The 27,034-nt window shown below is 42.4% G+C and overlaps 2 protein-coding genes across 3 annotated transcripts in view; both read right to left on the bottom strand.

Moving 5' to 3' along the window:
* Positions 1 to 2,388: 2,388 nt before the first annotated feature.
* Positions 2,389 to 8,838, bottom strand: cux1b (cut-like homeobox 1b). Its single transcript, XM_088011977.1, has 9 exons — positions 8,702 to 8,838; positions 8,417 to 8,620; positions 4,289 to 4,401; positions 4,085 to 4,201; positions 3,920 to 4,003; positions 3,438 to 3,494; positions 3,259 to 3,339; positions 3,094 to 3,158; positions 2,389 to 3,006 (listed from the first exon to the last, which is right to left on the bottom strand). Exons 2-9 carry the CDS (start codon positions 8,511 to 8,513, stop codon positions 2,958 to 2,960), a joined length of 663 nt encoding a protein of 220 aa, XP_087868103.1. The 5' UTR covers positions 8,514 to 8,620; positions 8,702 to 8,838; the 3' UTR covers positions 2,389 to 2,957.
* A 14-nt stretch (positions 8,839 to 8,852) lies between these two features.
* The window catches only part of cux1a (cut-like homeobox 1a), an 89,349-nt gene continuing 71,167 nt past the window's right edge, over positions 8,853 to 27,034 (bottom strand). The window contains exons 16-23 of one of the 2 annotated variants that reach the window (XM_088011976.1): positions 25,364 to 25,447; positions 22,870 to 22,971; positions 22,213 to 22,766; positions 21,386 to 21,530; positions 20,520 to 20,807; positions 18,787 to 18,975; positions 16,737 to 17,004; positions 8,853 to 15,798 (exon numbers count right to left, since the gene is read on the bottom strand). In XM_088011976.1, the coding sequence (XP_087868102.1) occupies positions 15,303 to 15,798; positions 16,737 to 17,004; positions 18,787 to 18,975; positions 20,520 to 20,807; positions 21,386 to 21,530; positions 22,213 to 22,766; positions 22,870 to 22,971; positions 25,364 to 25,447 (2,126 nt within the window). In that variant the 3' untranslated portion in view covers positions 8,853 to 15,302. The remainder of the gene's footprint in view (positions 15,799 to 16,736; positions 17,005 to 18,786; positions 18,976 to 20,519; positions 20,808 to 21,385; positions 21,531 to 22,212; positions 22,767 to 22,869; positions 22,972 to 25,363; positions 25,448 to 27,034) is intronic. The other variant, XM_088011975.1, reaches the window with a different exon arrangement.

Raw genomic sequence — 27,034 nt, 5'->3', positions numbered from 1 at the left:
ATGCACCAAAGAAAATCGCAAAGAACTTATACATGTTGGCGAAGATGAGTGTGTTCAGCCAACTGCAAATAAATCTAGCTAACTCTACCCTTGCTTTAGCTAGCATGAGTATATTAGCAGCTAGTTAATGGTAACCGCGACCGCCTTGAGTCACAGAACGCAGTGGAGATGTCTGCCCACGTAACGGTAAGATCCTGCAAGAAAAAAATAAACTACATGGAATAAATGAGATTAAATAGTCCTGCCACAACAAAATGTAAAACCAGGGATTAATGTGTTTAAGATTAATTTATTGCTTTCCCCCCCCGCCAATTAATTTAAGACATTTTCATGTCTTAATTTTGGATACATGAATTCAAGGATGTGTAGACGGGTGTCAACTCAAGGGTGGGTGAATGCAAATTTATACTTTCACATTTTTATTCGTGAACACTCTTGTTAAACTACGCATTTAATTTCTCACTTTAATTTTATGCACTACTTTTGTGTGAGTATATCCCTGTTACACCCCAATAAAATAAACAGTTTGTAGTCATTATGCAGAAAACTTTAAGACGCGCGTACAGGGACCATCCTTCAGATTTCCCTGCAAAAACTCCCAACATGGCCACTTCACAGAAACAGAACTAAAAGCCATGACAGATGAATAAGTCACGTTGACAATAAAACACAGCTTTACTGCCCTCTGCTGAACTCCTGCTGGAAATGAAAACAAACAAGAATATCTCAATCTATTATATATTTTTTCTTTTTGTCACCACCAAAGCAGATTACTTCCTCACGGGGGGGAAACGCGACATGAAGTTAGCTCTCCCGTCAGATCAGGCTGAATAAAGAGAGCCGCCGTCTGCAGTAAAAATAACATCAGGGCCATTAGGCTTCACTCAAGACCTTTTGTTATTCCTGATGGAGGCTGGAGCAGCTGAGATAAGCGAAACGGAGTAAGTGCTGGAGCCGAGGAGGATGATGGGGGTTGTATTAGGTGTGTGGGGTTAAAGGTGAACGGCAATGCGGAGGGCAGGATGAGGCCGTAATTGTGCTGAGATAGCTCGCCGTCTGCTCTGATTGATAAGCAAAACGAGGACGAGACGCAGCGAAAAGTGGAGGAGGAGGAGGAGGAAGAGAAGGAGAGCCAGGCTCTAATGGCCGCACGCTGAGGCGCTCCTGAAGAGGAGGCGTCTCATGAATAATGCAGACGGGAGGGAGGGGAGCCTTAAGTGGGCCTGCCGACGTTCAAATCTCCAATCAGCACATTGTGAGGTGTTTTTTTTTTTGTACTTTCAGTGCAGTTATTAGTTGGTTGCTTTGAGGTCATAAGGTCAACAAGAGAAGCTCAAATTATGCTAGAATATGAAAAAAAGCAACACTTCTCTCTGGGTACTCTTGCTTCCTCTCAGTTAAAACAACAAAAAAAAAACATGACACTCAAAGTTTGTTTGTCCTCCTGTGTGTGTATCTGTTGTTTTGGTCGTGAGCATTTTAATTTTAATCCTCCATATATTACAAAAATTAATAGATTTTTGTTGCTCTTTAACTTCAGCTAAAGTCTGTCAACTTAAACCTGCTTTTCCACTTCAATGCCTCCATACAAGATTGTATTCTTTATGTGAAATATAAACGCTTATGTTGACATTTTTGACATTACCACTACACTTCAATGCACGTTATTCAATAAACCAAACAAAATACGAATGCAATTCTGCAAAAAATAGTGTTTCATGTGTTTACCATTTGTTCCTTTTACTTATATATGCCTCTAAATAAAATCCAAATAAAAGCAATGTTATGAAAATAAAGCCTTTGGAAAAGCTTTAAGTGTAGAAACGGCAAAATCCATCAACTACAAGGATGGAAGATGAACAGATCGATGAGACCAATGGATTAAATATAGAAATTAGAATATTTTCCCAGTATTTCTTATATTATGCATCTCTTGGTGTATTTGAAATAGTCTTTCGAGTTGAAATACTATTTCAAATCGTTCATGTAGCAACGATTTCTTTTCGTTGCTACGTGAACTATATTCATATTTATGAAAAATAAAAAATAGAATGAAATGTTTATTTCTTGTCCACCTGCAACGGTTTTTGTCTTCTCACCTTACTTTGCTACGCACACGTCGACAATATGCTGCATCGGTCACGTTATCGTGTTTAAACCACAAACCTGACATATAAATGCGATTAATAATTCAGATGTGGGAGGAAGAGAGCCGGTGCGCCACATATGGAGGTCGCAGTCCATGATGCTGCGGCTCCAGGTTCAACTCCTGACCCGTGAAACCCAGCACTTTAAAAGGAGAGAAAAAAATCATTTACAGACGTAAATAAAAGCTGAAGGGAAATAAAGCGACTGCGGCTCGGAAAAAAACGACAACAGTCCACAGCAAACTGCTGCACGGTCTTTATTTAGAATACAGCTGCAAGGATGGGAAGGGAGGAGTAAGCAGGAAAACATGCACAGTAATGTCCTTAAGGATGACAGACTCAGTAACTCAAATCATTGCAGTGACATCAGTCAGGAAGCCACAGTAACCAGAGGATCTCTGCACCAAAGACAAATCAATAAAACTGCATCCAATTCACTTCTAAACACCATAAAATCAAGAAAAAACTGTATTCTTACCACCACGTGATCAGATCTTATTTCTACTGCTAACCTGTCACCATAGAAACCATCAAAAAAATAAAAATAAAATCACACAAAAAACCCTGGTCCCTTTAACTACACTAACCTTCATTAAACCAGAACACGATGTAAACACCATTTACAGTATATAAGTGATCCAAAACCATCAAGTCATAAATCTAGACCAGTAAAGCGTTTGCAGTTTATTAGAGAGAAGGAAACGGGGAATGAAAACTGTCCACAGCCTTAAAACGCCCTCTAGTGGACAGAACAGCTACTGCAACCAGAGAGGAGGAGAATCGAGGAGCACTGCTCTAAAGCGGGACAGCCTAAAGGTTCTGGTCGTTCTCATGGAAGCGGTGTAGGTGGTCAGCATACCTGGGAGAAAAATGGAGAAAAACATTTTTTATTTTTAGTTTGCAGATTGTTTGAGCCTTCAAAGCCAAGAACAGGACAAACGCTGACTTTTTAGCACAGAAAGCCGTGCAGTCTCTGCCGATGCTCTCGCTCCAAGCAGTCTTGTACAACACCTGGGGTAAAAAAATTAAATAATTTCAAGTTTATATATATATATATATAGTCCTATTTCTCTAAAGCTAAACTTCACACAGTGGTTTAACCGTTCCCTACCAGGAAGACCAAGAGGTGCAGGAACAGGGTGTAGAAGAAGGCGATGGTTCTGGCCATCTTGTTGGAGAGGATCACACGGCCCTGGGAACAGAGAGCATGGAGTGGGTCTGAGTTGGATCAAACACAGAGACAGAAACAGAGAGAAAGAGAGAGAGGGAGAGAGTTTCTCTTAGACGCACCAGACTGAGAGTTGCTTTGTCCCAAGGGCTGAGGCTCAGGTATCGACGCTGACGCTCCTGAACACAACACACAACATCAACGTCACAGAAACAGACAAATATCCAGCTTGACCCGCATCCAGGGTTATTTATATTATAAATTGAAACTCTTTCAAAGGTGAATTTTAACTTTATAATGATAAAATGCATTTTAAACACTAGGTGTATGCTGCCACTACTGATGATTGTTTCTCTTCCTTGTCGTTTTCAACTCGTCCTTCCCTTCAGCTCACACATCTGAGCTCTTCCGTTTATCTACCTTTAAACCACTAAAGGTTGGTTGGATTTCTGCAAATTAAAGATGCACTGGAACAAATGAAACACTGAATCAGAAACTTCAGGGAAAATATGAGCCTTCAATAAAGGGAAAAACAACTACTTGGACTCTACTGAGAGCGTTCAGGACTGCTTGTCCTGAGAACAGTGCGCTGCGTGTCTCATACTCTCTTGCTGAAGGAAGCAAATGGATCCAGTCTCTCCTCGTACTGGGAGGAGTAGCGCATCACAGTGTCGTCACTGCCTCCGGCCTGAAAACAACATGAACAGATTTTAGCTTCCCTTCATGCAATCTCCCGGGATCGACCTCCAAAAGAGCGAGGAAGACCCACTCTGCCCGCGTAGCTCTGCAGGAACTTGATTTTCTCGTAGAGCTTGATGTTGTCGGCCCTCAGGCTGTCCAGCTCGCCCTGCAGGGCCTGCATGGTCTGCTGCATGGAGCGGCTCTCCTGCAGGGGTCGAGAGGGGAATGCGTGAGGAAGAAACGGTGGAAACATAAACGGGGACACGTTTACGGTCTTGTGTGAGCGACTCACGGCTTCCAGCTCCTGGTTCCGGGAGCGGAAACGCTCCCTCTGGCTGGAGATGATGGACAGCAGAGAGTCCATCTGGCCCTGGGGAAGCTCGGGCTGGGGGGTCGCGCCTGAACCTGGAGGTGACGGGCCGCACACATTGACTCAACACCAAACTGTTATGGACTTTGGTTGTTTACATACAGGTGGAGTTGCAAACCGGGAATCTGCAGGTTTCAGCTAATCAAATTTAAAGAGTTTTGAAGGTCGTTTAAATGCAACATTGAATGACATTTAAGACCTAAAGCAAAACTAAATATTTTTGGGAGAACCTGCTGCATTACGATCGAGTACAGCAAGAACTGAACCCAGCTTCATTCCCATGATAGAGGCAAAAATACCAGCTAGCTAGCAAGGGTCCATTAGCAGCGTGTTAGCGGTAGCCTCAATCGCCTCGGGTCACAGAACGTAATAAACATGTTTGCGTGTGACAGAAAAGTACTGGGAATATTAAAAAACTACATAAAATAATGCTGCCACAACAAAGTTTAAGGCCTGCGATTAAGGTATTTAAGACCAACTTACATTTTTTTAAACAAATTCAAGCCTTAATTTTAGATGTGTGACTTTTTAAGGATGTGCGGACACCCGGTGTAGAGCCGATTTCTTTCATTTGTCTCATCAGAAGACAGAAAACACACACTCTGATCCTACACCAGATGTAATCTGTGATACGACAGGCAAAATTTAAAAAAAAAAATCTTTCAAAATTACATAACATTTGTACAAATTCTGCAGAAACTAATATTTTATCTTAGGGGTTAATTTTTTTTTATCTTAAATCGAGTAAAACCAAACAAAACTTGATCTTTTTGCTTCCCTGTTCTTACTACCAACCAGCAGTGGAGCTTCTTGTTATCCATTTTTATTAAACAATCCGTCTTTATTGTAAATATATTCTGCCACAGATTAATAACAGATGTTTTTCTTTTAATCTGAATTTAAAAGGAAAGAATAATCTAAACTGAGCAGAACAAAGTCAGTCGTGGAAAAGTTAGAATTTGGATTATTTTTTCTTTTTGTTTTCATTATTATTGTAACGTTTGACTTAATAAAAGGTGAGATTCAGGTCAGGCAGCCTTCAGCAAGGTTTCCGTTGTAAAAAGCTGCTCAGGGATTTTGGCCGGGTGCTTTTGGATTGCCATCAAGCTGTCACAGAAACTTTGCTTCCCATCGATAACCCCTGAGCCAAATCAAAGAACACTTGCCTTTCTGTTTTTAAGGGCTTGATTGTGTAAGCAGCACGCTGTCCTCTTTCTAATCCCTCAGCAGCTCAGATTAGGCAGAAAGAAACTCCTGCTCTGCTCTTCAATCGTTTCCGTCAATCTACTGCATAGTTAGTAATATATCTATATATACAGGTGCTGGTCATAAAATTAGAATATTGTGATAAAGTTCATTATTTTCCATAATGTCATGATAAAAATTAAATTGTCATATATTTTAGATTCATTGCACACCAACTGAAATATTTCAGGTCTTTTATTGTTTTAATTTTGATGATTTTGGCAAACAGCTCATGAAAACCCAAAATCCCTGTCTCAAAAAATTAGAATATTATGAAAAGGTTCTCTGAACGAGCAATAAAAATAATCATCTGAATCAACAAAGTAACTCTAAACACCTGAAAAAGATTCCTGAGGCCTTTAAAAACTCCCAGCCTGGTTCATTACTCAAAACCGCAATCATGGGTCAGACTGCTGACCTGACTGCTGTCCAGAAGGCCATCACTGACATCCTCAAGCAAGAGGGTGAGAAACAGAAAGAAATTTCTGAACGAATCGGCTGTTTGCAGAGTGTTATATCAAGGCACCTCAGTGGGAAGTCAGTAGGAAGGAAAAAGTGTGGCAGAAAACGCTGCACAACGAGAAGAGGTGACCGGACCCTGAGGAAGATTGTGGAGAAGGGCCGATTCCAGACCAAATTAAATTTTCATCTCCATAAAACTTTTCAGCAGATGGAAGCATGAAGTGCTCCAAAATCTTCTGATAGCTGCTGCATTGACCCTGCCCTTGATAAAACCCAGTGGACCAACACCAGCAGCTGACATGGCACCCAGACCATCACTGACTGTGGGTACTTGACACTGGACTTCTGGCATTTTGGCATTTCCTTCTCCCCAGTCTTCCTCCAGAGTCTGGCACTTTGATTTCCGAATGACATGCAAAGTTTGCTTTCATCCAAAAAAAGTACTTTGGACCACTGAACAACAGTGGTCCAAAGTGCTGCTTCTCTGTAGCCCAGGTCAGGCGCTTCTGCCGCTGTTTCTGGTTCAAAAGTGGCTTGACCTTTGACCTGGGGAATCCGGCACCTGTAGCCCATTTCCTGCACACGCCTGTGCACAGTGGCTCTGGATGTTTCTACTCCAGACTCAGTCCACTGCTTCCCCCAAGGTCTGGAATCGGCCCTTCTCCACAATCTTCCTCAGGGTCCGGTCACCTCTTCTCGTTGTGCAGCGTTTTCTGCCACACTTTTTCCTTCCTACTGACTTCCCACTGAGGTGCCTTGATATAACACTCTGCAAACAGCCGATTCGTTCAGAAATTTCTTTCTGTTTCTCACCCTCTTGCTTGAGGATGTCAGTGATGGCCTTCTGGGCAGCAGTCAGGTCAGCAGTCTGACCCATGATTGCGGTTTTGAGTAATGAACCAGGCTGGGAGTTTTTAAAGGCCTCAGGAATCTTTTTCAGGTGTTTAGAGTTACTTTGTTGATTCAGATTATTATTTTTATTGCTCGTTCAGAGAACCTTTTCATAATATTCTAATTTTTTGAGACAGGGATTTTGGGTTTTCATGAGCTGTTTGCCAAAATCATCAAAATTAAAACAATAAAAGACCTGAAATATTTCAGTTGGTGTGCAATGAATCTAAAATATATGACAATTTAATTTTTATCATGACATTATGGAAAATAATGAACTTTATCACAATATTCTAATTTTATGACCAGCACCTGTATATGTTGTGTGGTATAGAGAGATTTCAGAAATAAAGCATCTTACAGCACATAATGCTTTCCATTCAACTCTAAAATCTAAAAGAAAGACGTACTTGAGGGAAGGACGGGGTTTTTGTTTTATGAGGTAAGAAGCGTCTTTCTTTTAATGTCCACTTGTTTCCTGACTGAGTCCTTTGACAGAAACATGGCTGCCATCAACTGTGTCTTCTTTAGAGAATAACCCAGACTCAGTGCTTCTTTGTTTAGCTGAGCTTCTTTCTTGGACGAAGGAAATTAAAAATATATTGATACCATTGATTGCATAATCCTTTATTTTAAGGACTTCCGGCTCAGTTCTACTGCATCCCTTTCTTGAAGAAAGCTACCAACATTTATTAGTGCCATTAGCACCAACACTGACAATTCTTCGCCAGTTCTGCTTTTAGTAGCATCTCCTTCCTAAGCGAAGCGACAGAGGAAGCTATTGCTACTAATGATTAAGATTAGTTTTTTCGTTCATGTTTAGCTGCGTCTCTTTCCAGAACAAAAAACCAATGGCGGAGTCATTGCTGCCATCGACTTGGTGTTCCCTTCGTTTTCCTTTTTCATCCAAAGCCCTCTTGGCTTCACTCTCCTATACGTCTTTCTAGAAAGAAGCTACTGACTGATCTGTTTCTGTCACAGGCGATAAATGGACTCTTTGTAATCCTAATAGAAAGTGCTCCCTGCTCAGTGCTACTGATGTGATTGGTTTTTCTATCAATGAGAAAGTACGCCCCACTTAGTGCTTCAAAGTTTAGCTGCACCTTTCTCTCTATTGTAGATTATGAGCAAGGCAGGAACATTGTGCATATTTGAATTGACTCTCCAATGAAAAGTACTCACCGGAAGGTGCTTCTGTTTAGAGGACTGCATCCTTCCTGGTTGGCTCCATTTAACTCTTGCTATCACTAACTTGTTCCTCAAAGCCTTTGCTACTGTTGACTTTGTGTATGCTTAGTTTTTCTTTCCGATAAAAGGTACACCTGGTTCAATACTTCTCTGTAACAGTTTATGACTTTGCTATGATTAGGACTGAACTACATCTGATCATATTGAAATCAACTTGAATCATGTTTGTCTGCAGAAGAGAAGACATGTTTGTCGTGGACGCACCTGCGAATGCAGCGGAGGCCTCTTTGATGGGATCCGGGATGTTGCCCATGCTGCTGACCTCCGACCCGTCGGCGTCGGGCCGCGACAGGGAGGACATGGTCTGGATGGTGCTCAGGTCGTGCTCCAGCTTCAGGATGAGCTCCTTCTGCTCGGCGCTGGTGCGCACGGCGGCAGAAAACTCCACCTGCAGCTCGGAGTAGCGGCCTGTGGAGCACACGAGATCAGTCACAGGTTACAGACTCGTCACTTCCTGTGCGGAATGCATCGTAATCTGAAGCGACTCACCTGAGGGAGACGGCCGGAGGAGTCCAAAAGACCTCTGAAACCCTAACGATTCATTTTAACCTCAACTGACCTTTTTTCTCTGAGAATACTTATAAGTTTGGAAGCCGTTTTAAAAAAACCCCAAAAACAAAAACAAACAACAAAAGCACACTTTTAGTATTTGTATAAAAGAGATTTACTTCAATTATCACACCTAGGGTGCATGTGAATAATAATGATGATGAATCAAATGTCAATCATAACAAATACATTGTGAACGTTTCATACAGTGATATTGCTTTTCAATGTCGTAGAAGGGACTGTTTTACAGTGCTGAGAACAAACAACATGATACGTTTAGTAAATAGAAAGCTAAAAGAAACAATGATACATGAGGAAAAAAAACAAACAGAGGGACACCCCGAAGGACAGAGAAATAAAAGCATCTCAGGAGTGACAGAAGTGCTGAAGAAACCACTTATTTAAAAAGAATAAAAACATTGTAACATCCCTTTACAGTCATGCAGCCTCTTGTACTACAACACACACTTTCCGCTCGCTCGCTCACACATACACACACACACACACACACAAAATAAGCAGTGGGAGAAGTTATGAGGATTATTACTTCCACGTTGTTGATGGCGGTGTTGGAGAAAAACAAAAATCATCTAGAAACACTCTGAACCTGCTAAAGCCTCGACGAGCATCTTAAAGCTTTCCAAAAGAGGGAGGACGAGGGGGTGAGGACGATATGCGGGGGTGGAGATCTCCCTCCGGGTCATTTGGTTGTCAGACTACACTGTGGTTCCTGCTATGAGCGAACGGACGCGACGACACTAGGTAGCAACACGGAAATCTGTCGACCGCCTCCCGACAGACGCGGAGAACTACGTCACTATTTGGCTGTTATTTTTCCTTTTCTTTTTTTTTTTTTTTTTTTGCTTCGTCTTTCACGTCTTGAAATATTTTGTCGCCGCGGAGTTTCAAGTTCTTCACTGAAGCGTGAAGGAACCGAGAGTCGATGGTTTTTAACACGGAAGATGAGCCAACGTGAGCGCGAGAGGGAAAACAAAACGCACGTGGACGCACGGGCCGGGAGGGGAAGGGCGGAGGTGGGAGTAAAAGGGGGCGGAGCTTAAAAGGATGAGTATTGTGCTGTGCTATGTGGTAATAAATGTATTACTGAGTGTGCTATTAGTACAGCACCGCTGATTCAGAAAGTGTTTCCTTACAAAAAACCCACTTCATAAGATATATTCTAAAAGTTTTACAAAAAACATCTGAGGTTTCTCTTTTTTTTTCTTTCTATTTTTTATTTTTATTTTTTTGTTATTGTTTTTCTCCTGAATATGGTGACCAGTGCTGCTGCTGCTGTTCGGGCTTCCATCACAACTAACGAGGAACTACTACTTGAAAAACAGATCATACAGTAAAGCTTTCACAACTTCAGAAAACATGATATGATATACAGCATCTGTTACACCTTTACAATGTTATTCAACAGTGTATAGAATCATCTGATTTAAATTTGTAGAAAAATATCTGTGGATCATGGAAAAGTCCTGAATCGTCCCTTCTCTCCTCTCCTGTCTATCGAACGAGAAGCGCGCTGTGACAAAAGCGAATCAATCGGCACCTTATTTACACCCGTCTCTCTCTTCTTCTCTCCATTTTTTTTATTTTTAAAATTCCTCCTAAGAACCCATTTGAATTGGCACGCGTCATTATCAATACATGTAGTGCCGTTATCAATGTCACAGCAAAACCTGACGTAAAAACAGACGAAAGAAAAAAAGAAAAAAAAAAATTAAAAAAATGCCCCGTGAATAAATTCAGTGTTCTTACAGTGTACGCTGCTGTTTCTGCATGCTTCCTCCTTCATTCAATGCTCTGGCCTTTTGTTTTTCGCTGCTAGTTTATGTACAACACATGAAACGCATTGAGGGGAGGGGTGTGAAGTAAGTGGAGGGGGGTGTTTGGAGGTCGGGGGGATAGGCCAAACATGAGGACCTGGACTGAAACACGACTGCGGCTCAGTCAGGAGAACACACCACAGTTTGCACTCTACGAGAAAACGCTTTCAGTACCAAAAATGAAGTCTGTGATAAAGAAACTTGGATCTGGAGTGAGACATCAGCTGGAACTGTCCGTGTGACATCGCTAGTTTGGTGCCCTGCTTGGCAGATAAAGGCACGAATCTGATGATCTCAGTTTGGGATGAAACTGTGGCTGTAGAAAACAGGCGATGGTTTTAAGTGCTTCGTGTTTTGCAGAGGCTGTTGGGTTAGTGAAAAAAAAAAAAAAAAAAAACACGCTGCGGACGACGGATGTCTCACACCGTGGCGTCCGCAGGAAGAGTCGCTGCAGGTGCCTCTCGGTAAATTTGAAACGAGTTTGGATTCATTTTAAAGGTCAAAGCGAACAGCCAATGAAAACCCAGCATTCAGTTTCTGTATTGTCAAAAGGATAATGATATGAAAGCAGCTGTGAACACAACCCGGGTTTCCATGGCGACTCAGTAGAACCACAGGCCGATGGGCTCCATGCCACGCCGCATTAACGCAGTAACTCAAGGCAAAGTAGTCTTGATCAAACATACTCTTAAGTATTTTCGTGTCAAATGTTCTTATTTCTGCAACCTGCAGGTCCAAAGAGATGCTCCTAATAAATATAGCTAAAAAGTTTTAAAGTAACTGGGTAATGTTTTACAATAAATGTAACAAAACCAGTTTTTTTTTAGAAAGGTTTTAAATCCTTACCTGCAACAATAGAAAAGAATGACACTAAAAGTACCACTGATATGTTTTTAGATCTGTTTTGTCATTCAGTTAGAATCTGTGATTTTTTAAAACTATCCTATTATGTTCATCTTTACTTTAAATCATAACAATAAATAAAATGTCAGTTCTTCAAATATGATAAGAAATTCTCTCAAGTAGATATGTAAATTCAAGTGAGATTTACGTCTCTAAACGAGTTATTTGGCTCCTGATCTAACCAAATAGTCTAGTTTTCAGAGAAACTGAATCGTGGGTTTTCATAAGCTGCAATAATCAAAACAACCAGAAATAAACACCTTAAACATTGCACACTATGTGGAAAAAATAAAATAAAATAAAAAATTTGAGTTTGACTTTTTGGAATTGAATAAATAATCCTTCAAATCATATTTTAAATAACCAAGATGCATCTGTTTTAGAAAATCCAATTTCAGCAAACGCATCAGTGCAAAGACTCTGTTGGCTGACCAGGATGAACAAGTCTGGAAAAGGTGGTGTGTGTGTGTGTGTGTGTGTGTGTGTGTGTGTGTGTGTGTGTGTGTGTGTGTGTGTGTGTGGGGAGAAAGGCTTTAGTATGCAGACCAAAACAGGTGGTTACTCATAGTATCTACAACTGTACAGGACAACAGCTTATCGTGTCACACAGTCATCTGTAGTTTGGACAGGATTACAGTTTGTTTCGTGTGTTCGACATGGGACAGCCACCTTATTATTTTTAGTGTTCGGACGCGGGGAAAAAAAAAACAAAAGTCTGTGCTTGGTTTACAACCGCTGTTTAAAAAAATGAAAAATAAAAGGCAAACACTTCCCAGGACGCCTGGGCTCGTACTCCGTCGTAGTGTTTACAGACCCTGTCCGAGGTTTGAGTCATAAAAAGATCCTCCTAAGTGCTTCGTTTGCTAACTGCAATAGAAATTCTGCATAATCATAGGCTGGCTATCTCTGCTCGGTATGGCGCAGCACGTCCTGCTCGCTGGTACGCTTCTCTAATCTCAATTTGGCAGATATGACCTCTTTCAAGTGAGCATGCGTTCTCAAGTTTAGGTAATTTCATTTGACCTTTTCTTTTCTTTTTTATTTTTTATTTTTTACTTTTTTTTGTTGACTAAAAGAGTACAAATTCAGACCAGATAATTATGTGGGTGTGATAAATGGCTGGGCGAAGTCTGGCTAAAGAAAGAGCTGCATGCCCTGCTGAGCGTTAGTGTTGGGCTTGCCCCAAGGAAAAATAAAAAATGAACAACTAAAACATCATTATCCCAGAATAGAATAAAATAGACTAACATATATTCAGTGATCTTGATATGTCCTTTGATTCTCTAGCTAGCAATTTAAGAGCATAACAGTTGTGGTAAGAGCTTTTATGCTTATGGGAGCATGAACTGTAGCAAAAAAAAAAAAAAAACACATCTCCAAGCTATTGAAATGACACTAAACTTTAGGATTCATGAATATACAAACAAATGAGAACTAGTACATCTTTGTAAATAGTAACCAATACTGCCGGCAGTCTATACGTCTAATAATAAAAATGTTACTTGCCCTCAGGAACAGTATAATCCCTTAAAAAATAGACAACTCATATGATAAGACATTAAATGAAAAAAAAAAAAAATACAGCACCTATAAATAAGCAGAATAAAAACCAAACTATAAATGCAAAAAAATAGCAATAAAACCAAGCTACAGTAAATCATAGTATTACACTACTTTGTGAGAAGATTAATGCAATGGTAACGCATCAAACAGCTTAAAGAAGGGTGTCAGTTGTGCACTAGTAGTGTGTGCAAGTAGATATACGAAATATGACCCCACTCGTTAGAAACGCCCAACGCTCCTCGATCGCTCGCGCACGAGCACGTCGTGTGTTCGTGCATCCATGCAAACTTACGCGCACGCACGCGCACACACACTGGGGAGAGGGAGGCAGTGGGCTGACAGGCACTGAGGGCTTGTGTAGGACAAGGGAGGGAAGTGATATGCCTTAAAGTTTGTAGTGTTTACAGTAGAATTCAATGCAAAAAACAGACACACACACATCCCTGGATTCAGGATAGACTGGAGAAGAGTGGAAACTACTCACAATCGGTAAGGGTCGGGTGGAGGGTCAGAGGTCGGGGGGAGGTTGGGGTGAACTCACTTTGACGGAAAACCAGCAGAAAGTACACGATAATCGAGCTCAGCAGTTCGACTCTGCTCAAACTCGTCTCTTTTTTTTTTCTTCTTTTTTTTTTTCAGTCAAGAATCATAATATAAGTCTTAAAATTTTACTGTGTGAATTGACCTCAACCCTGACTGACATGCAGGCAAGTATAAATGCACACAAAAAGAGACACACACACACACACGCACACACACTCTTCCTGATTTGGCCTATAAAAACATGGTTTGTGAACAGAGAAAAAAAAGTTTCTTTTTCGTCAGTCGTGCAAACGCACGCGCACGCAGCTGCGGCGTGCACAACCTAGGAAAAAAGAACAACACGAGACACACGAAGAGCGTCGCCATGTCGGACAGCTACAGTACTACATGGATGCATCGTGTCGCGTCTCGATGACGCAACATTGTTCCGTTCTAATTCACTTGCCTTTTTCTTTTTGTTGCAAATTCTAGCAGTAACTTGTTTCTCTCTTCTGTCGTTTTTGCACTAATTAAAAATGCTTTCCTAAAATTCCCTATTTCGTATTCTTTAGAGTCGATAGACTGTGCAATCTCTTATTGGCAACCTAATTGCAGTATCAAAAACAGATCATCCGTCATCCTAAAAAGAAGAAGGGGGCGAAAGGCGGCAAGAAAAAGTCGCTTCCTTCCTTCCTTCCTCTTCAGATGAGTGCGTATGTTTGCGAGGAATTAAAACGATCCTTCTGGCCATCACATGGCAGTCAGCAGGACAGGATATGGGACAGAACAGGTCAAAGTTCATTGTCTTATTTCAGTAACCATGGCAGCTCAGCCAGCAGGCTTTCCACTACCCTCCAAAGAGCGTAGGAGTGACTTAAAGAAAACACGCTGCTGCCGAGAAGAGACGTACGCACCATTTAGGTGTATACACACACACACACACACACACACATAAAACACACACACACAGGTGCACGCCGACACAATCCCTAACGTACAAACACACACGCAGTGAGTGAAAAAGGCAAAGGGTTTGTAACAGTCACTCTACAGTGTGAAAAAAATGAGGCGTCTCACTGAGTGAGGGGAGGTTTGTGGACACTTGGGAGGTGAGAAGAAGAGGAAAAAAAAAAAATCTCCTTTAAGAAAGTGAGAGTTCTTGTAAGAGAGTTTCTGTCTCTATCGTCTATCAGTGTCTAATCACTGTGACAGCTGCTGTGTCAGGCCTTGCCTGTGATACTGAGTCCAGGTTCGAACCCCGGCTGCGGGTCAGACCCCCAGCTCAGGACTGACCAGTTCTGGTGCACCAGTGGCTGGTGATAAGGGGGGGAGGTACAGCAGGGCCAGAGGCCAGCAGGACGGCTAAGTGCTTTTTCTCAGTACAAAAACAAAAACAAAACAAAAAAAACTCAAGTTACAAAAAACCCAAAACAAAACAAAAAACAGGAGAGACAATTCTCTTATTTTGTTCTTCTACGTACTCCGTAAAATCTTCTTTTTAAGGGTTTGCCAACCACTCTTTGTTTCTTTCCATTTTATTTGTGGTTTTTTTATTTTTTATTTTTGGAAAGCTTCTATGCAATAAAAATGGCTGCTGAGCTTGACTTTGGCTGTGTCCGCTCTCCGACTGGAACAGAGCAGGAGGGGTTTCCAAGGTTAGAGGTCGTGAGGTTATGAGACGGTAAGGACGAGGGGAGGGGTCGGGGGTCGGGGTGGAGCTAGAACTCCCACTCTGACGGGTCCTCTTTGCTGGCGGCCTTCTCCAGCCGGTGGATGATGTTGTTGAGGTTGGCCGCCTTCTTCTTGCGCAGATTGTTGTCCCTGGGGTTTCTGGCGGGGACGTTCGTACTGGAGGCGGAGCTAGTGGAGGACGCCTCCGTGAGGCCGAAGATGCCCAGTCCGCTCTGCACACAGCTGGAGCCCGGCCCAGCCAAGCCCGAGGCACTGCAGTCCAACTCTGCGGGGGAGTCGTTGGAGCCCCCGGCCTCGGACTCTACCTCCATGCCCTGGTCTTTGCACGCTCCTCTGTGGTCCTCCAGGCCCACACCCAGGCCCTGGCGGGTCTCCACCGTGCCCTCGGACTCCGTCCCGTCGCAGCTGTCCCCTTCCCCTGATTTGGACCCGCGGAGGGACGGAGAGCCCCCCTCGCTGCCGGGCCCCATGCCCCCAGCCGCCTGGATCTCCTCTATGAAAAGCTCTCTTCGGATGCGTGACCTGGAGAAGACGGTTCAAAATATTTTTTTTTAATTTAACCACTAACCATGATGTTAATATTAGGAATACATAAAAATATAAACAAATCTCTCAAATCCCTTTTAAATAAACATCTTCTTGCCTAAACTGCAGTGACACAGGATTCCCTTAGTGAACGCTTGATCATTTGTAACAGGAGGCATCAGAAACTAAAACCATCAACGTGTGAAAAGCCCAGTTCTTTCTGTTTGAAAGAATACAGTGTAGGACTGATCTGTTTATTATTTTTGGATTAAGGGAATAATAATTATATTGTATTTTCTGGGGGTGAAGGTTAAAGGGCTAATTCGATTTTTATTAGGTGAAGCTAAAAACGCCACATGAAGATTTCTGGGTAAAACAAATTTACAGGCAAGTTTCGTTGCCATCTTCAGTGCAACTTGTACATATTTTTCGTACAGTTGAGGCTGAATTACGGCTCTGAATACATTGTCTTAATTAATTAATGTATTACTAAGTAAGTTGACGATTATTTCAACTATCGTTTCAACCCTACAAAAACTATTTGGTCAAATGTCCTTTAAAGAAGTCGACCTCATCCTCATTATGACTGGCTGGTTTGCTGACACTGACTGGGATTTAAACGTTCACTCAATAACACTGAGGTCAGAGTAACTAATAAACGACTTCTTGTTTCCACCCTCCAGCCCAAACAGTTCACCTCAGATACGAAGGAAATCTGTTGGGATTGTCAGAAATCACTGATGACTCAGCCTGTAAAACCAGCTGAACATTTATTTCTGTGTTTAAAAGTCAGGTTTGCACCAGAAGATTAAAATCTTTAACAGGCCAAAATTAATAGGACAATATGTTTGCAAACCTCCCGTCAGCTTTGTAAAGTCTGATTGAAGCATTGTGTCTCTTGCCAGTTGGCGTTCAGGATTAGATTCAGGACTGACCTGTAGTTATGAAACCAGTTGATGACGGTACTGGTCTTCAGGTTGAGCTGGGAGGCCAGCTCCTCTATGGTTTTAGGGGAGGGATAGGGCTTCTGCTGATAAGCCTTCTTCAGGGCCTCCTTCTCCTCGGGGCCCAGCACCACCCTGGGCTTCTTCAGCTGCTGCTGGCCCACCGGGCTCTGGGAGCCCTGCATGTAATCGGGCCCCGGTAAAACTCCGTCCACAGAGTGGCCGTCGCTCAGGGAGCTCAGCCGCCTTTTCATGTAAGCTGGAGAAAAACAAAAACACAAAAAGATGAAGTGAATACTTAATATTAATATTAATACTTAAGTATAAACCTGTACCAACTGATGGCTAGATGACATTAAAAAAAAGAAAAAAAAAGGAAAAGGCCAAAAATGTGCTTTACTTATGTACTATATAAATTCTTATACTTTATTCATCTTATTATACATTTATATGCATATAAAAAGAGTATAAATACAAAAAAGGACAGAAAAACAGGTGACATCATTGCTCAGATGTGTAAAAGTAGATTTTATAGGAGAAGATCTGCTGAAGAAGAAGCTTTTAACCAAATAGATTTTGTTTTATTGCTTTTGTTATAGGCTCCTTAAAATCTGGTCAAAGATGCCTTAAAGGGGCAGTGCTGGCCATTTTCCAGGCACATTATGCCACTTTATAGCACCATCAGTTGTTATAAAAATGCTCTGTACATCAAACAGGACTTAAAGGAAATTTGACTTCACAATTTAACGCCTTATAGAGCACAAACAAAAAAAAAAAAAAAAAGAAGATGAAAATTTGGAAAGATGTTTTTAAAGCGACATGCATTGATTCTCTCCACACCTGACTACAGGTTTCAGTGGCTCATGATGTGATGGAAGGAAGCATCATGTAAATGAAAAAGTGCAGAGCGAGAAAGAAAAAAAATTCAAAAAACCCCCACAACCTCATATCTTTCTGGTATCATGCAGCCCGAACTTAAGGTCAAAAAATGACACCAAAGACCTAACAGCTCCAGTAAACCCAGGCACCACTAGATGGTGCTCTCGCCCTTTCTCTGCATCTTTACCCAGCAAACAGGCAGCCGTGTTTACTGCGGGCACCAGCAGCTGAAAATGAACAGCTCGTGGCAGCTTCAACATGAGGTTGACATTTTCCCCAACCCCGATACACGCTGCCAGATATATTAATGTTTCAGGGGAAGAAACCCCTCAGAGCAAGGTTAGCGCTCTCTGAAAAGTTGCGCGCTGCCTCACAGGGCTGGCAGCGCCAGAGCGAGAGGTCAAATACGGTTAGTCTAGATTAGGTCCATGTCTTTCCTCTGGGCTCCGCTGGTGGCCCGGACCGCTGAGTTATTTTTATTTTTATTTTTTTGGTCAATACTCAGGAGTGCGCTCTCTGATCCAAAACCTCCAGAAAGATGTGAGCTTAGCTTGCCACGGCGGTTCTCAAATGGTAAAGAGATCCTGGACGGACGGGTTCAAAACCAACGTTTCAGGAGGGAAGTGCTTTAAGTGGGTTGTCGGTAGAGTCGGGGGTGAGGAGGCAAAGTCTGCTGGCTTTGTAGGTTTTTAACAAATCCCACCACCAGAGGATAATGCAGCACGATGGAGCGACAGAGAGAGCGACGCGCTTACGAATGATGGGCAAAGGGAAAAAAAAACAAAAAAAAAACACAAGCCTATAGACACTGATGATTATTATGATGATGACGATGATGATGAAGAAGAGTGCTGATGAGTGTGAGTAAGCAGCCCTGCGGCGGTCCCCGAGCTGTCACATCCAATACAGGATGTGATGTCTGCGGCCCTGATTGGTACAGACAACACACCAAGATGACTGTGATCTGCACAACATGCTCTGCTGTCCTGCACAAAGGATAGCGTGTGCGTGTGCCATTGTGTGTTCCTCCTAATGTATTTATAAAAATAAAAGCACTCCGATGACCACATCTCTGTGACCTTTTTCTTTTTTTGTTTGTTTGTTTACTAGTTTTCAAAAAGGAATTTCTTTGCCGTCTGTCTTTGAGCTTCTGCTGCTTCACCTTTCTTCTCCAGGCGCTTCATGTCCATGAGCTTCTCCACGCTGTGCGGGTCCTGGAGCCACAGCTGCATCCGGACAAACGGCTCCCGGCCCTTCAGGCTCAGCTTGTGCCAGGGTTTAGGCCTGGCCAGCAGGTCTGAGACAGAACCCTGAGTCAGACCCAGGATGGTCTCCCCGAACAGTCGCTGACCTTGTGGAGGAAAAGGGAGGGGAAAAAAAAGAAGAAAAAAAAAAAGGTTTGTTTTCAGACACAACATTCGGTGTATTTCATGTGTTTGTGCACTTTTTCCATGACAAAATTTAAGCACATTTACCGAGGTAAGTTTTCAAACCTTTCCAGCACCACACTTTGGAGATAAAAACAACAAATCAACGAGAGGCGACAGTTTTAATTTGCTATAATGTGACATCATTTATTGCTGAGAATGTCTTGTTATAGTTATATAGCAGGGACAACATAGACTAAAATATAACAACATTTTATGGTTTGAAATGTCACACAATAAACCTGATTGGTCTTAGAACAAGACACCAATTTACCAAAAAAATGCCCCAATTTTAATAACTCTGTAACGAGTAAAATATCAGAGAAGTACGCATATCAAAAGTGTGTGGTTTGAATATCAAGCACTTTATACAGAAATCAGCACTTTCCAAATCTTGAAAACAAAGAAATTCAAGCACTTTCAAGGATTTCAAGCACCGGTATGAGCCCTCTTTACATGATAAACACAAAATAGTGCTTAGTAATGGTGAGGAGGAAGGAAAACGACGCATGCAAATATTTTTACAAATCAAAATGTGAGAAGCGTGGCTTCGTTCAGCATCCTTTACTTTGATACCCTAAAATGAAACCCAGATGTCACAGAACTGGTGCGTTTATGTGCAATTTAATCTCAGCTTAAATCCAGATGTTCATATTGGCTACTACACAATCAGATTTGTACAAATTGTTGATGAAAGCAAATAAACTGTTTTATGAATTGTCTGTGTTTTCAGTTTGATTGATTTGAGTGAGATCAGAATAATGAATTATCAAACATGTCTGCAGTTAATTATTACACTGGCTTTTCACCAATTCATAATCTGTTAAGTCATATTTGATTACATCAACCCGTCCAGGGACTGCAGGTGGAAATTAGCTGTTTGTGCCATAACCCGGCACCAACCTTCAAAAAGGTTAATGAAATGTTGGTACTTTTGTCTCTGTGTAAATAAACAAACTGTAAACAGTTCTGTGGAGGCTTCACAGGTTTGCTAGGAATCATAATTTAGAGAAGAAACGGCTTCACGAAGACCAAGAAACACAGCAAAGCATGCAACTAGAGCTTTGGAAAGGAATAGTCAAAGCCCAAACTTAAACTTATATTCACCAACACTCCTTATCCAGTCTGACTGAAACTGACCTATCTCCAAAGCAGAATGTGCAAAAGCGGGTAGAGAAAGAAAGATTTGTGGCCGGTATTGTCATGTACGTTGACACCACCAAGTTTCAACTTTGCGAGCGACAATAAAAGCTTGCAAAGTTTCTTTGCAAGAAACAATGAAAACCATTTAGCAATATTTCTTTCACTCTTATGCACTGCTGGAGGCCAGTTCATCACGTAAAACTCAAAGAAAACCCATAAAAGCTTGAATTTCTATGTGAAAAAGTTCAACAGGGTTCAACATTTTCACAAAAAAAAAAAAAAAAAAAAAAAAAAAAAAAAAAAAATCAAATCCCGTGTTTCTTACCGAGGTTATTATCAGTTAGCACCTCCTTAACCTTCTTGGTGATGGCGTACGTGTCGAGCTCGGGAGACATGGCGACCATCTCCTGGATGCTGAGGCCGGAGTGGCCCGGTAGGGGCAGCGGCGTGCCGGGCTGGGACTCCCCACCCGAGGGGTCTTCAGACAGCGGCTTGAGGCCGGAGGACTGCGAGGCGAGGGGGTCCCCGGCCAGACCGTTGACGGACTCCTCGGCCGAGCTGAGCGGCGACTCGGGAGCGGGGCTGCAGCTCGCCGACGTCTTGGGAGTCCCCTCTGCTTGAGCGGAACGGACAGGGTGACAAAGACCATGCAGTTCAGGTGACATGTTGCATTATGTGTGTGCAGAGTTTCATCTCTTCAATGAATTTAAGATTTCCGTTAAAAAAAAAAAAGCATTAAAAAAGGTGCTTTAGTTTTCGGTTTGAAGCCTTTTTTTTTTTTTTGGCTTCCTCCTCTCATTCCTTCATGTATCTGTGTAGTGCTGCTGCGCCGCTCAGCAGGCTGGAAGAGAGCAGTCATGAGGAGCTGTCAGTGTACATTAGCTGCTGTTTACACCCCCAGAGAGAAAAAGAGACCCACGCGCACGCACACACACACGCGCGCGCGGCGCTGCCATCTGGCGCTGCAACACTAACTTGTCTATGACATGACAAACCAGCAGCTTGCTGGCTGACACTGCCACAGAACTGGGGATGTGGAGGGAGAGCAGGGGGGATGGTGGAAGCCAGGAGGAGGAGGGGGGAGTGAGTGACAGGCTGACAGTAAAAACTAGCCACTAGCGCTAATCGGCGTCAGGTGACGGTGTTGGGTCGGGTGAGGAGCGTGCGGACCGCGGGTCGGGATCGGCTCACCTTGGTTCTGGGCTTGCGGGACGTGCGTGTTCTGCGCCTGGTCGCCGTTGAGCCACGTCTGCATGCGGAGGTACGACGGCTCCCTGCTCCTCTGGTTCAGCTTGTTCCAAGGTTTGTGTCGAGTTAAAGTGTCGCTCAATATTCCCTGCAACACACAGTGAAAGAACAGCTCAGTCACGCCGGCGAATCCTGCAGGGTTTCCCGTCGCCGTATTCCGTTCGAACATTTCAGACTTTTCCCAGACTCTCATTTCAGGAGGAGCGGTCAAGTTTAGGTAAACGGAGAAGCGGAGAGGTAAATAGATGGATGGAGAGACAGGCTAATGGATGGATAAATAAATAGCTGGATAAAGTAACAGACTGATTACAACTGGAACGGTTAATCAAGATGGATCAATTATTGAAGTAACTGTCAGCTAATAAAGTGACTGATTAATTGTTACATGGTATAGATTTGCTAAAATACACTGAACAACACAGGAAGAGGAATAATAAAACTGTACAAAATAGATACATATATGGACAGAGAGACTAATACAACAACACATGGTGGAGGAAACCAAAGCCAGAAGTATAGATGAATGGAGTGATTCACAGATTGGAAAGATGGATTGATATGAATGGTAAGATTGAGAGAGAGATAGACAAACTTCTGACAAAGACATTGTGACGGGAAACGAAGTTTGAACTACTGCATTTTTCCACCCAATTGTCTTTTTCTACAACCACACAGACTCTGAACAACTCAAATAAAGTTTCATAAATTCTCCGGTCAGTGAAGGAACCCTGACTTCACATCAGGAGGAGGACACCCCTCTCGGCTCTCACCTCTTTGGAGTCCTCCTGGTTGTGGTTCTCCTCTCCCACCTGGCTGGACATGGCCCTCCGGTGGTCCGAGTGCATGTTGCTCCACCACTGCTCCCTCCAGTAGCCCCCTCCCACGGCGCCCCCGGGGCGGCTGGAACCCTCCGAGGGCCGGCCCAGCCTGAACACGCCGTCGGCCGACATGTCGATCCCTGAGGAAGCCCGGCCGTCTCGTTTCCCGCCGGAGCTGAAGTCCAGCACCGGAGACGGGGACGGAGGCGAGGACAGGTGGGAGCTCGGCGGCTTCTTGAGGGAGAGTGCCAGGGGGTTGTAGGGCGGCAGCGGGGCGGTGAGGGACGAGCCCAGGATGTCTCTCTGAGACAGAGACGCGGAGGAGGAAGACGCAGACGAGGCTTTGAGGATGGGCTCCAACGCCGCCTGCTGAGCCTCCATCTCCCTGCGCGCCTGCTCCAGGATGGAGCGGATGGCTTCGTCCGATCCGCTGCCCCCGCCGCCTCCTACGCCGCCTCCGCCCCCTCCTTTTAGCCCCGTGTAAGACGGCTGAGCGTGGGACAGGTCTATTAAAAGCAGAGGAAATGGGCAGTCAGGAGAGACACGGGCGCAGCGGCCGTCTTTAACGCTCCGGTTACCGGGGAGATGAGGAAATAAAGGAGAACTCACCAGCTTTCTGCACCTGCAGCTCTCTTTTGGCCTGTTCCAGGATGGACTTGATGGCTTCATCCGAGCCTGCCTCTGGGGTGCGGACGCGAGCCGTGATGTTACCTGTAAGGGACAGAAGGTGAGGTGGGGGGTCGGGTGGGGACAGGAAAAGACGACATGAGGCGTCAAGAATAAATCAGGAGGATACAGCCAGCAGAATGAATAAATATTCACTACAGATGTAGCTCTGCAACTCGGATCATCATCAAAAAGTTTATCTCAGCAATTCAGTTCGAAAGTGAAACTTGGATTCAGAGCAAGCAGAGTGATCAGTTTTAAACATTTATTTCTGTGATTACGGTGCGTAATAATAAAAACCCACATCTCTGGCTTGAAGAAAGCCAATCAAAAACGACTGAGTCTGGTCAGTCTACGCCTGGTCAGGGCTCCTTTTGCTTCAAGCACTTTCAGTCAAATCCAGCAGAGGTGCTGCTACGCTCAGCCGTGTGAGCAGAAAAATAAAAGGAGCGTCTCTGTAAAGCTCATCAACAAAAGTGAAACACGAACTCCACAAAAACACAAAATCTTACCAAGTATTTTTGGGTTTAGTTTCTTGTGGAAATTTCTTAAAACACTTGAAATTCACGTAACTTTTTGGCAAGACATGCAAGCTTGTTTTAAGTGTGCAACTTCCTTAATACTGACAAAAAAAAGTTCTAGTTCCACTGGCAGATTATTTCACTTATAACAAGATATTTTCCCCATATTGTTAGTGAAATAATCTGGCAGTGGAACTAGTACCTTTTTCATCGATATTAAGGAATTATTTACTTTAAAAAAAGCTCCCATTTCTTGCTGAAAAGTTACTTGTAAGTCTGTTTTGTCTTATTTTAAGTGCTCTAAGGTATTTGCACTAGAAACCAGGCCTGAAATCCTTGGCAACATTTTGGTTTTGCAGTGAAGCTGCTATGAATTTTTATGCCCGATAGCTGTGCTGCCTTTAGACATGATGGAATGCCGAATTGAAATGAAATCCGTAAATTTATATAAATCTGAAAAGAGAACTGTGTCAAACGGTCCAGTTCTCTTCTAGCTAGTTCAGCTATGACTTTGTTGCCGGTACTGGAGAGGCAGAACGAAAGGAGTAGACCGACTGTGGCTCCTTTAGCAGTTTGTCGTCAACAGTTTTTCCTATCACCCAACTTTCCCTTAATTTGCTTAAATGCATCACTCTTCTTTAAGATGCCTTTTTATGGCTCACCCTGTGCGTGGAGGGTGACCTCTGCATGACCGTGAGGGTCAAAGCAGAACACGTCTGCTCTTTTCTCTCATGTAATATTCAACTTTTCTGAGAAACTCCATTTTGAATTTCCATCAGCTGTAAGCCAAACTCAAAATAAACTAATTCTTGAAATGACTTGTACCGTGTTGAACACGGTGATGTGGATTTCAAATTTTATTGTGATATTTTGTGGTACCGTCGCGATGACAATATTAGTGATGCACGATATTATCAGTGCCAGCATTCAGCATCAGGCGATATTAGTCTGATAAATAAGATTTTAACAGATATTTACTTTTTATCTTGTTGCCAACATATAAAATATTGGCAAATATCAGTAGTAAAAGCAATATTAACATCTGTCATCCATATCAGCCTAAATTTTTATTTGGTGTGTCTCGAAAAATTCTGGCTAAAAAAAAAGAAGCTTTTTTTAAAAAAAAACTTTTTTCCTTTTTTTTTCCTTTTTACTTTTTCACCTGTGACTGCATGGCATTTATAGTGCCACAAACAAAAATAATGCCCTTGAAAAACATTTCCATTTGAAACAGGCATATTCCTGCCACTATCTGAAAAAATAAGTGTGATTTATATCAATAAACTGTCCACAGTAACAAGATTTACTCATATTTTCAAATTTACTGAAATTTGTCATGGAACAAACAGAAGAGAAAAATTTTAAAAAATAGCTTATTTAACAAAGTATCAAGAAAACGTTCACGATAATTGATAAACGATGCGATAAATGCCCACCCCTGACGTTGAATTGATCTATCTGAGAGTTTCATTTTTTTAAAATTAAATTACTGAAATAAATTATCTTTTTGATGACGTTCTGATTTAACTGATAGGCGCCTGCACTTCACAACACAAAGACCAACATTCCCACCACTGAACTGCACAGCGACGGCACTGGAGAGCGCCCCTACGTCGCCCCGTGTGGAGTGCACACACATGCACACTTCGGCGAATAAAAACACTCCCCACAGAACAACAACTACCAATAAAAGGCCTAAATACACATGCTGGGTTTTTCCTTTGACGCAAGTCGCTGGAACTGTGCGGTTGCCTTCAAGGCACATTTACATCTGTATGCCTGCCTGCAATTAATAAACGGCGTCACACACTCATACGCACACGCACGCACACACACCATGGATGCGGTTTACTCCAACACAAACATGCCACACAGACACAAACGTGCCAGAATCTCTGCATGTGGACGGGACAGACCTGTGTGTGAAGGTGTATCGGAGTGGGTTCTCCGCTTCGGAGCGTCCTGAAACACTCGGCTAAGCTGGGGCTGGCCTGAGCCCTCTGTTAAAAACAATACACCACACACTAAGTTACAGCACTTTGGTGTTGCTTTGTGTCGTCTTCTTTTTTTTTTTTCTACAGCTAGACTACATGGTGCCGCACAGCGTCCTGCACGTTGCTCCGCCTGATGGACATTATGAAAAAGGTGCATCTCTATAAATAATATCACTAAAAAGTGATTTTAGAATTTCATTTGTTGCATTTCAATCATTTTGAGGATTACGGCTTACAGCGAATAAAAACCAAAACGTCCAGTTTCTCAACGAAATGCCACTTTAGGTAGTTTCACTGGGTTAAAATTGAGATTTCCCAGTAAGTATTCAGCCATTTTGAAGGACTTTCACTTTTCCCAAATGATATAGATCTTATAACCAGGCCTGTCGCATTAACACATTTAGCTGGATGATAAATTGTCCCAGTAAAACCATTTTCAAGTAATATAATGAAAATGGCATAATAATGCAAGATCTCCCTCTGAAAGATCAACAGACTGGAAGTGGAAGACTTTTTAGATACACAAGGAGCAGCTCAAGATCCAAAAACGACAAATAAAGACAGAAATAAAATACACACACAAACAAAAATCATAAATGGATTATAACGTCTGTAAATAAAACTGCTCTCCAAAATAATATCCGGAGTTTATTTTAATTTATTATGCAACTAATTGATTACTTATAACCAAGATCCTAAAGCTGAAGGAGAAAGGGGAGGTGGTTGTGACGATCAAACGAAAATGTTGATGATCAGCATCAACGACATCACAATGTTTTGTTTTCCGAGAAAAGTTGGAGCAGAAAACAATCATCGGACCGACTGCTGACTTTATAGTCGTCTCTGCACCAGGCAGGTAAAAAACAGTTGAGTGGAAGTAAAAAAAAAAAAAGTAAAAGTAAATTTTGGATTTCATTTACGAAAGAAGTTGCCAGAGAATAAAGGAAGAGTTATGATGGAGACGTCACACAGACTCACAGCACTGAGGCAAAATAAAGTTCTTTCTCTGTTTTATGGGGAGATTTTATTACTTTTTACCTTACTATTATTATAAGTACTGCTTCTTTTTTTTTTACATTATTTTTACAGCACATTGTTTTAAAATGCTTTATAAATAAACTGATACTGACTGCTGGTGTTGGACTTTATACATGTAAGATTTCATTTCAGCGAACGTCATGCTTCTCTTTCACGAGAAGCTTAACCACTATGGTAATTTTTCAATTTTCAATGTAGCTTCTTGTTGGCTGCGAGCCAAAATCTAAATTCTGAAATTATTATTATTATTATATATTTTTTTTTTTACAATTTTTCAATATGATAATTGTATTTATTGAGATGCCCCTGTGAACGCGCTGACGTTTAGCACCTGTGGGCGGAGCGGTGGTTAAACTCCTGCCTGATGAAAGCCACGGCAGAAACGGACTCTGGCTGAAGCAGAGGTAGACAAAGTGCAGGTTCGGTTTATAATACTTTTTGTTCCACCGAGGCCACCTTCAATCAGAAATGTTCTGATGCGTTAAGAAAAGCAGGCCCGGGCTAATCGAATCTACCCCGCAGTTAACAGTACATCCCTGCCTTCCTCCTGGTTCC

Source organism: Poecilia mexicana, unplaced genomic scaffold (genome assembly GCF_051168715.1).
Source record: "Poecilia mexicana isolate PSO_F unplaced genomic scaffold, ASM5116871v1 scaffold_13, whole genome shotgun sequence".
NCBI lineage: Eukaryota > Metazoa > Chordata > Actinopteri > Cyprinodontiformes > Poeciliidae > Poecilia > Poecilia mexicana.
Note: the sequence above shows the minus strand (reverse complement) of the source record. Positions and strands in the feature narration are given on the sequence as shown.